This window comes from Eublepharis macularius, chromosome 5 (genome assembly GCF_028583425.1).
Source record: "Eublepharis macularius isolate TG4126 chromosome 5, MPM_Emac_v1.0, whole genome shotgun sequence".
In the NCBI taxonomy this organism is placed as follows: domain Eukaryota; kingdom Metazoa; phylum Chordata; class Lepidosauria; order Squamata; family Eublepharidae; genus Eublepharis; species Eublepharis macularius.
Window position 1 is genome coordinate 10,021,914 of NC_072794.1, and position 14,854 is coordinate 10,036,767.

The window sequence follows — 14,854 nt, forward strand, 5'->3', positions numbered from 1 at the left end:
CCCAGGCAGCAGACCAAGTTCTTTCAATATCTGACCCCAAACTCCTCTGTTCACATGACCATTTTGAGCACCTGCCCTCAGCACCTTGGGAATTCCACTCCAAATTCCCCTCTTTCTGAGCAGATGTGACTGAAAGTGGACCCAGTACTCTAGAAATGACATCATCTAGGCAAAGTGTGAATATGCGCAGTGATTCCATTACACCTTGCAGTCATTTGGAGAACCACCAATATCAAAGTCCTCCTCCTTAGTTGCCATGTCTAGCTGACTTGAACACATGAAGCTGCCTGCCTTATTTGGAGACTTCTCAGTAATGTCAGCTTTGACCGGCAGCCACTTACAAGTATCTCCGCTGGGATTCTTTATGCGGAGATGAAACTCAGACCCTTCTGCATACAGAACGTGTCCTCGAGCACTGAGCCATGCCCCTTCCCTACAACAAGGGCAACTTTACACCCGGCCAGGCCCTACAGGACCAGCGTTGCCTATCCTGCCTGGCAACAGAGCTCTGTGGTCCCAGGCAGAGAAAGACCTTTCCCCTAACTGACAGCCTTTACTTGGAGATGCCAGAGAGTGGATTTGGGCCCACCTAGCATGCAAAGCTGGAGCCTGGCCACTGAGCTACGGCCCGCTGGCCCAAAGCAGAAGTACATCACTGCAGGCCCGAAAAACTGGCAAAGGCCATGTGGGGTGTGTGTGTGTGTCCCAAACAAACAAATGAGCCCCGGTCACCATCACATTTCCTGCTTCTGAAAGGACAGCAGAACTGGCCTGTGACAGGGAGTTCTCCAAGCCACAGGAGACACATTGAAAGCTATGCGCTGCCATTCCGTGACAGAAGGATGCTCTGCCGCCCACATTTCCCCGGTTTACTCGAGCGGCTTAGCGTTAAGTAAACAGGAGGTCAAAAGGTTGCAGGGCAAAATCTTTTAACTGACCTAATTTTTTTCAAAGCGGTTTAGGAGCTAAATTTGCCTCACAACCGCCCTCTTCTGCCCCCCCCTCTTTAGCTCCCCCCCCCTTCCAGGCAGCTTCTCACAAAAATAGCTCTGACTGGTTTCATCACTAAAGCTGATTGGGCCTAAATTGGAGAGGGGGGAAATGACATCGTTCCAGAAAGTTCTGCAGGGTAAACAACACACAAGGGCTCTCTCTCTTCTCAGAAAGAGCCATCTTGCACTGTGTGGCATGTCACAATTTCTGTAAAAACATGCGACGTTGAAGAGTCTGTTTAGGGCTGTGTATGGGGGGAGATTTTCTGTTTTCTTAAACCCACCTATATTTGGAAAAAGTGCTTTATAAAAGCTAGCATCAGGGATGAATAAATGTCAATTAAACAACAGTTTCTTTAAAAAAATTAGATGCATTTGACATGGACTTCTATTTAAAGATATAACATTATATTAAAAAGGATCACTAGTAGTTTACTATACAGGCAAAGCAGGGTCTATAACACTAAATATGCAGGGCCTATAACATTAAATATTATGGGTTGTGAGAGACCAAAGTATCTTATATGAATTAGTAGTTTTCCTTATACTTTCCCCTTTCATTCATATTCATCCAGACCCTCTTAAATTATGGTTTTGCTTTTGCGTTGCCTTGAGCACCTTTGTTGGAAAGGCAGCCAATAAATATCTTAAATTAATAAAATAATGAATGGTTAATAACCCCTTTATCTGAAAGAATTTATCAAGATAAAGTGGTCTGCTGTGTTATTAAAGGAGTGTTCTCCATGCTGGCACATGCTTGCATCAGAGGACATAGAGGAGCTGTCGAATTCACACAAGCTGTGCTCCATGACTGCACCATCTGGGGCCTGAGAGAGGAAGTTTTGTGAATGGCCTCTCCAGAAAACACTACGCCAGAGGTACCATCTCCCTGTTCTCCTGCCAAGTCGTCATCCGATGTAGCTTGTGACAAAGACAGAAAGAGATTGCTCCTTATGTGCTCGGGATGGTTGCTGTCTCATGCAAATGCACACACAAGAAAGCGAGTGTCCAGAATGCAGGAGGTGCCATCTGCCAGTCAGGCACTTGCCTGAAGTCAATTCCACTCACCCCAGGTGAACAGCGTTTTTTAAAACCGTAAACGTACAAGCCATTCACACACAAGTCAATGTGTTTAGCATCTTCCTAAATTTGCTTGTGAATCTCATCAATGAAGAACAGGTGCAAAAACTACACATGGATGCCTTCAGATCAGCACATCGACTCACGCTTGGACTGGAAAAGAAGCCAGAACTGCAGCCAGCACTCTTTGAAACGCTCCATGGGTGAGTTGTGCCCTCCAATTTTTCTGCTCCCCTCCGGCCCAGTTTCTACTATCAGCTGTGTACAGTACTTACAATTTTTAAAAAATCTAACTGGAAAAAATCCAGAGGGACGCTAAAAAATGCATGTTGACTAGCACAAGGAGGACAGAGGATTTTTCTTGACAGATAAGGAAAGATAAAAGAGGAGGGGAGTGGAATTCAGAGTATAGGCTTATCCTACTGGAGAGGACAAGCACGTGGGTGCGAGGAAAGAGAAAGAAATGTAAGCCGCAGGTGGAAAAGTGAAGCTAAGAGGGGGAAATGGTTCTCAGAGAAGCTAGGTAGCCTGTGAGCAGAGTCTGCATAGCTCATTTTAATATATTTTTCCTTGCCCTTCCCCCCAAATTCTCAGAATCAGACCCACAACAGCCCTATGAGGTGGGTGGCCAGAGAAGGGGGAGGGAGTGACTTGCCTAAGGCTTCCCAGGGGCTCCTGGAGTTAAACAGAGGGTGGAATCTGAACACAGGTTTCTAGGGGGCTAGCCACAATACCTCACACCTGTCTTGGGTGTTGCATATAACATCCAACACCAGGCTGGTGGTAACAAGGAGTAAGCAAACACATTGGGGGAGGGAGGCACACAGCAAACAAACTGACTGTATTAAAAACCACCCTTCAGCAGTTTGGGGTGAGATGTAATCCTCAAGCAGGGTCAGCATTAGAGACAGTTGTGTTACTTTAGCCTCAGTTACAATTCCAGGTGCATAGTGAAACTGCAGTTCAGCATGTGTACTTAGGACCCAGTTTGTTACCTTCCATCTCACCCAAAGAGGCACCCCAAAGACCTGCTCGTATCCCATGGCATGTAGAGAGGCTGGGAAATTCTCTTAACCGTAGCTTGCTCAATACAACATTAACCATGGTTACCAGGAGTCACAGTTCAGCCACCCTTGCTCCAAGACACGCTGTCTCAGCCTGGCTCATGGCCTCCCTGTAACCACAGCTTTCAGTACGTAGATCTGAATGCTCAACCATGGTTTAGGAAAACAAGCCAAGGTTGAGCTTTACAAGAACTGACTATCCAGACTCAATAAATCCATTCCGGGTGGGGAGGGGGGAGGTGAGGAGCCAAGATCAATCACAGAGATTAAGAGAGGGAGGAAGAGGGAGAGAAGCACCTATTAAAACCATTGTCCAAACTGTTCAACAGTCACAATGCTGGCTAGATTAGCGAGCCCAGCCTCGCAAAGGAGTTAATTGCTAGAAATAATTACTTGAAAGAGATCTGCTGGGGTTTATCTTTGCTAGTAAAACAATTTCCGCCCACCCAGTTATTTTACTCAATCCCATCCCCTACTCAGTTGACCGAAACTTGGGTGGGGGAGAACCTATGGGAATAACAAAGAATCATTTTATGCTGACACCTCTGCCCCCACCCCCACTAGAGATATTACCCGAATTTTGCTCTTCCAGCATCGAAATCCTGCTTCAATTCTGGTTTTCCCTTGTGCCAGCTGAGCCCTCGTCGCTGTCTGTCCCCTCTCCAATCCCCCCCATTCAATTTATGCCATTCTTAGTGCTGCTTTTGCAACAACTGCATGTAAACTGGGTAAAAATAAACAAGTCAGGAATGCCAGCAATAAAAACCAAACAGAACAGGAAGGGCCATGACGATAAAGAAATGAAAAGGGGCAGGTTCACAAGTGTTCTCCACTTCGTAGGCCACAAACTGCTCCCTCCCCCAACTCCTTCCCAAAAGCTCTGTGAGGATTATCGGGTTCCAAGAAGCAAAGTAATGAAGTCAATAAGATGGTGGGGGATGGGAAAGGGCAGGACATGAAGGGCAGGTCTCTCTGTCCCACCCCGAGGCACATTTTGACCCTGACCACGACGGCCATGGGTATCTTCCACCCAACGCAGAAAGTGGCAGTGGCTACGGAATTCAGCTTTCCTTTACTTCTGACAAAAAAACTGTCCACTGAATTCCACGGCCAACAGCTGTGTGCTACCCTTAGTGGAACACAAACATGTGAACAAGTTCCAACTTCTTAGGGTAGCAGAGATGTAATGTGGCAATTCTGCCGGAGAGCAGAATTATAGAGCATCGGATCCCAAAGTTATGTTCAGCAAGTGGTGGTGCTTTCCTTTGGTACAAGAATCCTTCCTCTTCCTTCAGAGGTGTGGGAGGTTCACTACAGGTGGTGTTTCCCTTCAGTGCAAGAGCTGTCATCTCATCAAACCAGCAGAAAACACCACCGTAGAGGAATGATTCCCTGGGATCCAACCCAGAACGTTGTATCTCTGAAAATATTAGCTTCCTTCTTTTTAAAAAGAAAGGACAATCCAGTTTGTACTCCCTAAGATTGCAGAGGTGTAACTGGAATCACAAAAGGAACAAGTGTTTTGCTAGTGGGCCCTCTGCCTACCCACTTGTACGGATTTCTCCATTCACAATGATCCTGAGAACAGGTCCCACAAATGGCGAGGGTCTATGTAAAGCAAAACAGAACAAAAAGGTCCCAACCCCAAACAATGCCGGATAGATGTGTGTGTGTGTGTGGCCGGGGGGGGATAAGAGAAACCAGCATGCAGCAAACTTTTATAAAGGTCACAGAATTGTGCATGGAGGAACATACAGTGTAGGGGGTTCTAGTGACATTTCCAATTTGGAAATACTTCCGGTATAGGTGGAGGGGCAGGAAACTGCAGAGGGAAATTATGAGCAAAGAAAACGTAAGAACTGCGTTGGTCCATGTAACTCTATAATATCTATCCTGTTCGGCAGCAGCTCTCCCCAGTCCCAAGCAGAGAAAAATTTTCCCCAACATCTGGCATTAGAAATCCTTTAATTGGAGGTGGCAAGGATCAAACCTGGAACCTTCTGCATGCAAAACGGGCGTTTCATCAAGTCCCCACCCCCCGTAGCAGCTCTGGCGGTGCTTCATTGGTGGCTGATTCCCCTGCCCCGCCCCTGCTTCAGCAGGCGAGCCCAGAAATGATGGAAAGAGACCCTTCCACTACGATTATTTCCTTGACCCCCAAGAGAGACCTGCCTACAAGGAATGTCCTTCTCACTGCACAACCATGACAGAAGAACCAGGAAACACGTGTGGTGAGAGGGGAACACCTAAAGTTTCATGAGTCTTCAGGGTCAGAGAGGGAACTTGAAGTTTTGGAGGAGAAGGAACTGGCTGAGGCTGAAAGGGTGTCAATAATCGCTCTCTCTTTCACTCCCGTACACTAAATTTCATATGGGCTATGGGTGGGAACTCATGGTAATCTATGGGAGGGGTGGAGGTGGGAACGTGGTGTGGAGGCGTTGCCAGTTGTGATGACATCACTTCTGGGGAAAACCAGGTGTGACAGCGGGAACCTCTAGGAATTGCCAGAAAAACTGAGGTTTTTATCATGGAGTTTCTGGCGATTCCTAGAGATAACCACATTGTTTCTGGGCTTTGGGCTTCCTTAGAAGAGACGCTGTCATGCCTGAAATGCCACCAAGCTTTTAAAATCCCTGCCCTGCCACTGCTTGGAGCAACAGAGGGCAATAGGAGCTTAGTGCGGAGGATCTCCTGCCCGGACTGGGGGCGGGGGCGGGGTTTGCAGCCGTTGTGACAGGTCCCCCACGCGAGTGACACTTACCTACGATTCCAGATCCCAGGAATGGTGATGAAGATATGTTGTTATGAGATGGGAGGTCCCTGTGTTCTCCATAATGCGAGCCTTCTCCATAGCCCTGCTGAGGAGATAAAATGCAAAGCTCAAGACTCAACTAGTATAATGCATTCTATAAAGGCCTCCTGTCAAAATCAACTTGGAAACTCTAGTTAGTGCAGAATGCTAGAGCTCAGTTATTATCATGAACTAGGAGGTGCATGCATATGACACCCATTTGGCCGCCACATCATTGGCTGCCCATTAGTTATTGAGTTCAATTCAAGGCACCAGTAGGGTTGCCATTCCCCTGCCAGTGGAGGGGGATCCCCAGATCCCACCCTTCCCCCCCCCCCGTGCCCACTTACCTGGCTGGCGGGGGGCATGCTCCCTGGGGCACCACCTCCCCAGGCGGCACGGCACAGCCCTGGGCAGGGGGCATGCTCCTGCGCCACGAGAGCAGGTGGTGGCAGCAGCAAGAGGAGGCCATTCTCACTGCCGCTGGCTCTCACCACCGCCACCTCTTGCCACCGTGGCCCCTGTGTGCCAAATGAGAGTGGGCTGCGGTGAGAGTGAGTGGCGGAGGCAACAAGGGGCCCCTTTGACCAGGGGCACCCTTTGACCCCGCATGATGACGTCACTCACGGAAGTGATGCCATCGCACGAGCCGGGAGGGCATGCGCGCCATGCGCACGAAGAAAGGAAGCTGGGGTATGTACTGGCTCCCCATCCCCCACCAGGAGAGTACAGGGACCTGGGGATCCCCTGTCGAGGGACTCCAGGTCCCTGGCAACCCTAGGCACCAGCCATCACATACACAGACTTGAACCCTCAGGTCTGTGGGACTGCCTCTCTTCCTATGCCCTGCTATGACAACGTCCCTCATCGGAGCAGGGCCTTCTCTGCAGGTGCCACCCTGCAAACGGGCAAACTCAACCACTGCCCATCCACGTGCTTTTGCCGTGCCTGCCTGGAATGGCCTGCCTGACAAGGTCAGGAAGGCTTCCACACTCCTGGCATTTTGCTAACAATTTAAAACCGAGCCATTCAGGAGAAGAAATAGGACCACACTGTAACAGAAAGCGACAGGAGAATGTTTCAGTAGAGGGAATGGCATGTTTTGCGGCATGTTTTATCTTGCTCTCGCCGTACTGTATTTCTACTCGTGTTATGCCATTTCTTGCATTAACATTTCATGTTTAACAAGGCATTAACATGTAATGCCTTGTTTCAGATTTCCGCTATCCTAGTCTTATTACACTGCTTGTTAGATGTATCCTCATCCTGTTGGTTGTACTGACTTACATTACGTAATCTGCCTCGAAGTCCAGGGAGAAAGGTAGGGCCATAAATAACAGGTGAATAAATAATGAATACGAGCAACTTCAAAACAAAGAGAGTCTTGGGTCTACTTTTGCAGGGACCTCAGGAATCACCCATCTCCAGATGTCCTCTGCCTCAGAGGGAGAACATAGAATCATAGCGTCGGAAGGGACCTCTAGGGTCATCTAGTCCAACCCCCTGCGCAATGCAGGAAATTCTCAAATACTCCCCCGACTGCCCCAGTGACCCCTGCTCCATGCCCAGCAGATGGCAAAACACCTCCAGGATCCCCTAGCCAAACCAGCCTGTGGAAAACATGGTGCTCACTCATCATAAGATGATACGAGATTTGACTATGATTTATCACATCCAGTGCTGCAGAAAGTCACCACAGGCTCCCCCAAGACAAAGACTCCCTCCAGAGCCCCACTTCCATTCAGAAGGACCCTCCCCCCACCACCAAACAAGATGCTTGATGTGAATGAAGAGGCTGCTACAATCACCAGGAAACATCCTATCATGCGCCTGGGGGTGACACAGAATTTTCTACTCCCAAGTTCTTCTCTCTTTGCAGTTCGGGTCACATTCCAGATGTTCAGCAATGTCTGGCAATGGTTACCCATCGAGCACAATTCAAAATGGGAGCGCTTACCTTTGAAGGATGAGCCAGGGACTGGAAACCTTCCCCCATACAACCCAAGCATTTACTTCACCGGACCTTTGTGTGTGTGTCCCTTTTCACTGCAGCGGGGCAGGTGAATGGGGTGGTGGCCCTTACACTATAAAATGTCCTCTCTGACACTCTCTGCCACACAAGACAAGTCTGGGGACAACAACCCTGGTAACTCCGGCTCAGGTTAAAGGCGCTTCGACCGAAAAAGCTCGCAACGGGATCTGAGGACTCCGGCAAAAGGAACAACTTCCCCTCCCTGCTCTTTGGTGGCCCCCTTGATGCTGCTAACCCAAGTGCTGGGAGGGCAAAGTCTGTACTTCGGCAAAGTCTGTACTTTGTTAAAAGAAAAAAAAAAGGTAACTTCAAAGCAGGGCCACTCCAGCTAGGGACAATGGAATAGGACCCCAGTTCTGTTTTGTTAGCTGTCTGTTGGCAACACCACGGGCATGTGCACTGTACAGCCAGAGGGGAAATTCTCAGACAGGTGTTAAGATTAACCAAAGCAAAAGCATTTGCTAAGAAGGTTTCCAATAATCAAGAACAAAAAATCAGAGGGGTATGAAGACCATCAGAGATCACCATACTTCCAACTACAAACAATGCCAACTTGTAATCTGGTGGTGTCACCTGTTAAAATTTAGGCATAAGCCAAAGCCATTTTCTTCATGCAGGTGTTTGGTTTTTATTGCCTTGCCCTGAGCTGATCCGCGTTTTCATCTAATTTTTTTTTACGGAGAGATGGATTCAAAATAAATAACAAACATGTTTCAATACATTTATCTATTGCTTATAATAGCAATTATTTTGGATGTGTTGAATCAATCAATAGAAAACAGCAGGTCTTCTAAAGCAAGTTTCATCTGTGGACCACCTTGACACGGTTGAACGTGAGTCAGCATGAGAAAATATTTAAATAAAGGCATCCAAGCAGAATGAGGTGGTAAAGGGGGTGCCACTGCTTCCAACTGCGACACTAGCTCTGAATGTTCCTTCACATTAAAAACACCCTGCAGACAGAAAGCTAGCACAACAGGGAGAAGGTTTTGCCTGCCTGGTCTTTGCTTACTAGCACATGCTAGTTTTCTACTTGCAGTGAGTTTTTAAAAAGCATTCCAAATGTCTGCTGCAATGCAGCTCCATTCTCTGTCCTTTGGGTGCACTATAAATAATGTAAATAAAATAAATAATTTTTTTAAAAAATTCTTCTGCATGTGCAAAGTAGGTTTAAAGCAAAGTAGATCTGCAGTATTGCATCAAAGAAACCAAGATAAAATGCACAAAAATATATTTACACAAACACACAGTGTAAAGTGCAGGGGGGAGGGGGAGATTAGCACACCGTTCTAATTGAAAACCATTTTAATGCATAAAGCAGAGGACGAAAAGCGCAGGTAGGTTCAGAGAGCAGGCTGCCTGGTCGCCTCCTCTTTTTCCAGGTTTGCTCATCTGAGTTTGCAAATTGTGGTTAGAAACCAAGGTTTGCAAAGTGGAAGTGGCAACAAGCATTTCCTGGAATGGATCAGTCCAAGCGGGATTCAGATGGTGTGGAAAGCCATGGTTTAAAACAAACCAGGAAAGGGAGGACAGAATTTGCATGCTGCGAGGGGGGAAAGGAACCTGTGATCCCACAGCTAAGGTTGCCAGCTTCCCCCTGGCAACTAGCAGGAGGTGGAGGGCACAGAGGAGGGTGTGGGCACTTACCAATCTCCTCTTTGCACTCCCGCTGCATGCCCCAATGACATCACTTCTGGTGCAACTGGAAGTGATGTCACTGTGGCGGGACTGAATAGTTAAAAATCAGCCCCAAACAGTGTTTCCACTATGTTGTGGGCCAGTTCTGGCCCTGGCATGATGTCATCGCTTTCAGTCACACCAAAAATGACATCAAAGGCTGGTGCACAGGAGTGCGCATGCTTGTTTCCCTGGCCTGCCTGCTGATGGCATGCAATTTCCAGGGGCGGCCTCCTCCCACCAATCACCAGTGATCAGCAGGCAGAGGCAGGAATCCCTGGCAGAATGCCCACCAGTGGCAGGCACCTGGAAACCCTGCCCACAGCAGATCCTTAATTATATAAAACCAAGTCTAGATATGAGTCTAGGTGCTATACACCTTACAGGGGTCGGAAAAAACCCTAAATTTATACATTGTAAGTTCTAAGAAATGTATACTATAGCAGTGTTGGGTCTGTAGAAATTTTTACTTCCCAGAACATGAAGGGATACATATTTTCTACATATTAGTGGACTCTGAGGTTCTTGGGATTATAATTTCTGCTACTGTCTTCATGTATGGGGGGGGGGCTTCTTTTTCAGCAGCAGAGTCCAAGAAAAGATTTAACTTGCTGGGCTCCCAGGAATTCTGCAGAATCAGGCAGAGGATCCATCTAGTTCCTCACCCCACTTCAACAGTAGCCTGCCAAAAGGCCCTCATGCTAAGCCAGAGGCCAAACACATTCGTCAATTGTTGCCTCCCAGCCAATGGCAGAGACAGGTGAACTGCACCTGCACCTGGAGGTTCCATTAAGCCACCACGGCTATCAGCCACTGATTCACCTGTCCTTCTCCATTAATCTTTCCCACCCTACTTTCAAATCATCTAATCTAGCAATGATCGCCACATCACGTGGCAGTGAGTTCCACACATCTTCCTTTTGTCTGCCCATTGATTTCACTGGATGCCCCAGAGTTCCAATTTTCAGAGAGAGGAACACAAGAACGGTTCAGAGGTAAGCACATGCCACTACTTTTAAAATGTAGATAGCTTTAAAGATGCGTTCAGCAAATTCAAGGGTACAGAAGGCTGTTGGCCATCCTTAGCTAGACAAATAAACGGAACCTCTATGGACAGGAGCATTGTACCCTTAGGTAACTGATGCTAGGGGTAAAAACAGCAATAGGGAATGACTACCCCTTTCTTTACCTCCCTCTGCAGGAAACAGGACACAGGGGAAGAATCTAGGAAATTGCATAATTATTCAGCCTTGTACTGGAATAAATTTCCAGGGTTTTCCCCACCTCTAAAACAAGAAAAAAATCAAGGCACGATGAGAAAGGGGGCACATTTCACCCTGTTGCTGGTTTCGCATCTGGTCCTTACCCGGACTTGGTCAAACGTGGAGCTGTTTTGATCTCCTGTCCCCCAGGAACCCGAGGCCGGCCTCTCTTCTAAACCTGCCAAAAAAACAAGACCAGGAAAAAACACACACGGTTACTTTCATCAGCAGAAATCTTCAAAGGCAAAGCCCTCGAAGTCATCCCTTCCTTCTGAAAACACAAAAATATTTAGATGAATGGAGGGGGGGGACTCAAAACCAAGACCACCCTTTCCTGTAGGACGTCATTCAAATTTCCTATGATCACACTAGATTGCATGCCTAACAACCTTTGAAAGTCCAAATTCTTGGAACACGTTACATCAGGCTAGAGGCAAGTAGCTTTATGCTTAAATTCTCCTCTGCAAGCAGAAAAAGGCCCCGGAAGTAGAAACCTAGCAGCTCAGAGAGGTCATCTTTTCCTTCTTCTGCACAGGCTATTTGTCTGCAGTCAGCCTTTCTGCCCCACCACCGTTGGCAAGCATTTTGAAAAGGAAAAGGGGTTTCTATTCCGTTATGTAGCACCCAGAAAGCAGTCATCGCGTCTGCCCCCCAAGCAAAACGAGGCAATAAAACCCTGAGTTGACAGAATGGATTGTATAGACCATGCAGCAGGCAGGGGGGCACCTTTGTGAACCCCCCATATTTATATGTAAAAATCTGACACAGCAGAGAGAAAGGTTCAAGTTAAAATAGATACATTTAGATTGTCTTTAATGCTCTGTTTTATGGTATTAAGCTGCCTTGAGGGTACTTCGTTTAATAGGATAAAAAGCATTTCAACAAATAACACACATATTTATAATATTACTAAGTAAGTCATATTTATCATTTTACACCTGCTGAGGTGGTTTTCTGCTTGCAGGGAGGTTTTTAAAAATATTCAAAAATGAGACCCCCCTCCGCAACATAGCTTGCAATTTGATGTGGCATAGTCCATTCATTCCATCTCCTTGGGACTCTACCACCTCATCCTTCCCTCTGACACTTCACAGAGGAAAACACGGAGTTGGGTCCAGGACTGTTCTCTAGGTTCCTTTGATTCTACAAGAGTCTTCTTCCCCCACTCTCTGACTTCAGAAGCCAAGAGGATCATTTTCTAGAATGCCTTCACCAAAAAAACAAAGATTGACCCCCATGCACAATGGGTTACCAATAGCTGAAAATGCAGCTCAGCAGCTGTCATGTATGAAACCTTACGGCACTTTCACGTTGCCCTGCATGACCAAGAACCATCCTCAATTTGAGATTTTCCTCCTAGGGGAAGGACTGAACCCCAAGAAAGAGATAAAATTAGCAAACTGCACTGGCGGAGGTTTAACAAGGCACTGCAAAGGACTAAAAGAAAAAGAAGTTTACCAGAGGCCAAAAAATGGTTTGTGCCAGCTGGCGCAATGAGAGCATGCCTCGTTCTCTTGCATCTGGAGACCCAGATTTAAAGCCCACTGTGGAACCTCTGAACATTGCAGAGACTTCTGGGGATCTAGTTTTGGGCACACACATGGTTCACCCAGTACTGGCTCATGTTAACCACCTATGCGTCCCACAATACCCTCCTGCTGATATGCATTGGGTGGAGGCCTGTTTTCCACCATTACCAATTCTTTCTTGGTGAGGAACCGCCAAGAATTGTCCAAGGATCCCCCAGGGGTCCAGAATGCAGAACTAAGAAATTTCTGCATGTTATTTGTAAACAAAGCCCAAGCGTTCCACAGCAGCTGCCCTGGGACACACAGCAAAGACTACCCCAGTGCCCAGCAGTGGGGAACTATTTGAGCAAGACCCTGCAAGGTTATTTCAAGTGAAACCAGACCTGTAATGGGTTGCCACTTTGGGGTTCCAAAAATTTCTCGTGCTGAAGGCAGAATATCTCTGAGTGTAGGCCCACCTCGAGGGGAGGGAAGTCTTTTCTTAAAGAGGGTAGGGACCTAGAGGTAGAATGCTTCCCCCCATATCCAGACCAGCCTTTTCTTTGCAAAGGGAACATTTCATAACTCGGCAGCATGATTAGGGTACGGTGAACAGGGCAGCTGCTTCAGGCGCAGCCGGGAAGGGAGCCACAGCTGGCGGTGCCACGGCAAAGCCAACGCACCTGGATGTCAACACAGGCGAACAAGACACGACCTCAGCCTGATGTCACAACAGGAGTGGCCCAGCCACTGGGGGGCACTGTTTGTGAAACTTGCCCCGGGTTCAACACGATCTTGCTGTGCAATCCCTGAAGCCCGTACTCGGGCAAGAGGGCACATAGAAGCAGACCGCCACACTCGCCCAGCACTAGGAAGCCTCGTGTTCCAATCCACGTTATCAACCAGAAAACACAAAATGGGAGGCAGAAACACATAGCTTGGCCCTCGTGCCTCACGTGAGCGAGGGCCTTTTTGAGATCTGATTATTATGGGAAACGTACCGTCCTCAGCTCTCTCCTCCGCTCCCCTTACTGTTCATTTAACCAGAAACTTCTTTCAAATTCTAGCCTTCTATTTCGGGGGCCTTTTGTGTTAATCATTTCCCCGGAGAATTGGTGTTTAATTGCTGTCTAATTTGCATAATTATGCATATTAATCTCCACACCTAATGAATATTCATAACTCTCATTTAGATTTTGTTTTCTAATCAAAAATTTCCAATGTGATTACTGTGCGGAATTGGGGTAGCGGCAGAATCGGCTTGCATTGCAACTCTGGATACTACATGGGGAGGGGGGTGGAGAGGGAAGGCTACAATTCTTACCTCCTCTGACAATAACTTTTGCTTCGCTGATGTGTGCTTTCCCTCTACCCTCCCTGTCTAAATACACTCTAGTTCCATCTCTTGTGTGAAGGAAGGGAGGAAGGAAAAGCTGGAAACAAGGAAGGAAGGAAAGGAAACTGGGCACAAGGGAAGGAGGAAGGAAGGAACCTAAATCCTTTGACCCAAACATCAAAAAGCAGGAAAGCTTGGAGGTTTAGAAATCATCACCTGTGAAATCATCATCATTGGCCAATGCATAGTGCATACACAGGAGCATAGCAGCTTTCTGCAAGTAGAACAGGCACCTGCCCCAAGGAGTTTACAAGCTGAATCCAGGCAGTGAGGAAGGCAACAGAGGGATGTGAACTGGGGACCTTCTACATGCAAGGCATCAGTTCTACCACTAAGTAATGGTCCGTCCCCAACACTGGTCTTTTCCAACCCTGCTAAGCTCAGATCCTGGGGCCCTTCGGCATACGCTCCCCCACAGAGCTCTGGACTTTGGTCCTCAACAAACCCACTAATCTCTGGTGTAGACCTGCTTGGGCATGGGTCATGGCTCAGTGACAGAGCCTCTGCCTTGCAAGAAGTCCCCAGGTTCAATCCCTGGTAGCTCCAGTTAAAAGGATCGGTTAAGAGGTGATGAGAAAGACCTCTACCTGAGACGCTGGAGAGCCACTGCCATTCTGAGTAGACAAGACTGACTCTGGTGGACCAACCAGCCGATTCAGTAGAAGAGCGGCTTCCTATATATATGAACCTGCCTTGTGCAGAATCAGAACTTTTGTCCCTCTGGCAGGCAGCAACTCTCCAGGGCTTTAATGCAGAGAAGGGTCTTTCCTGAAACCTGCAAACCAAGATCTTTTCATTGGCTGTGCTGGCCATTGAACCCAGAGCAGAACATACATGCAGAACAGGAAAAGAGATGGGGAGGAAGGAAGCCCGTGCCGATCCACACATGTTCGAGCGTGGTACAGCCTTTTGCAATCCAGATGTCTTGCCAGCCTTAAAAGCAGTAACGCAGGTAATTCAAGATGATGGATGCAGTTTTTAAATATTAAAATGGCATTCTGAAAGAACCCTGCACCTTACAAAAACCTGAAAGGGGAAGAGTTTTTAATTTT

At 47.5% G+C, this 14,854-nt stretch overlaps 1 protein-coding gene across 12 annotated transcripts in view; it reads right to left on the reverse strand.

Moving 5' to 3' along the window:
• The window catches only part of TCF3 (transcription factor 3), a 99,796-nt gene that overhangs the window by 49,188 nt on the left and 35,754 nt on the right, over nt 1-14,854 (reverse strand). For 9 of the 12 annotated variants that reach the window (XR_008597003.1, XM_054979145.1, XM_054979152.1 and 6 more), the window contains exons 4-5: nt 11,003-11,076; nt 5,898-5,994 (exon numbers count right to left, since the gene is read on the reverse strand). Coding sequence is in view for 11 of the 12 variants with exons in the window: in XM_054979145.1 (XP_054835120.1) it covers nt 5,898-5,994; nt 11,003-11,076 (171 nt within the window). In the remaining variant the exon portion in view is untranslated. The remainder of the gene's footprint in view (nt 1-5,897; nt 5,995-11,002; nt 11,077-14,854) is intronic. The other 3 variants (XM_054979155.1, XM_054979154.1, XM_054979147.1) reach the window with 1 other exon arrangement.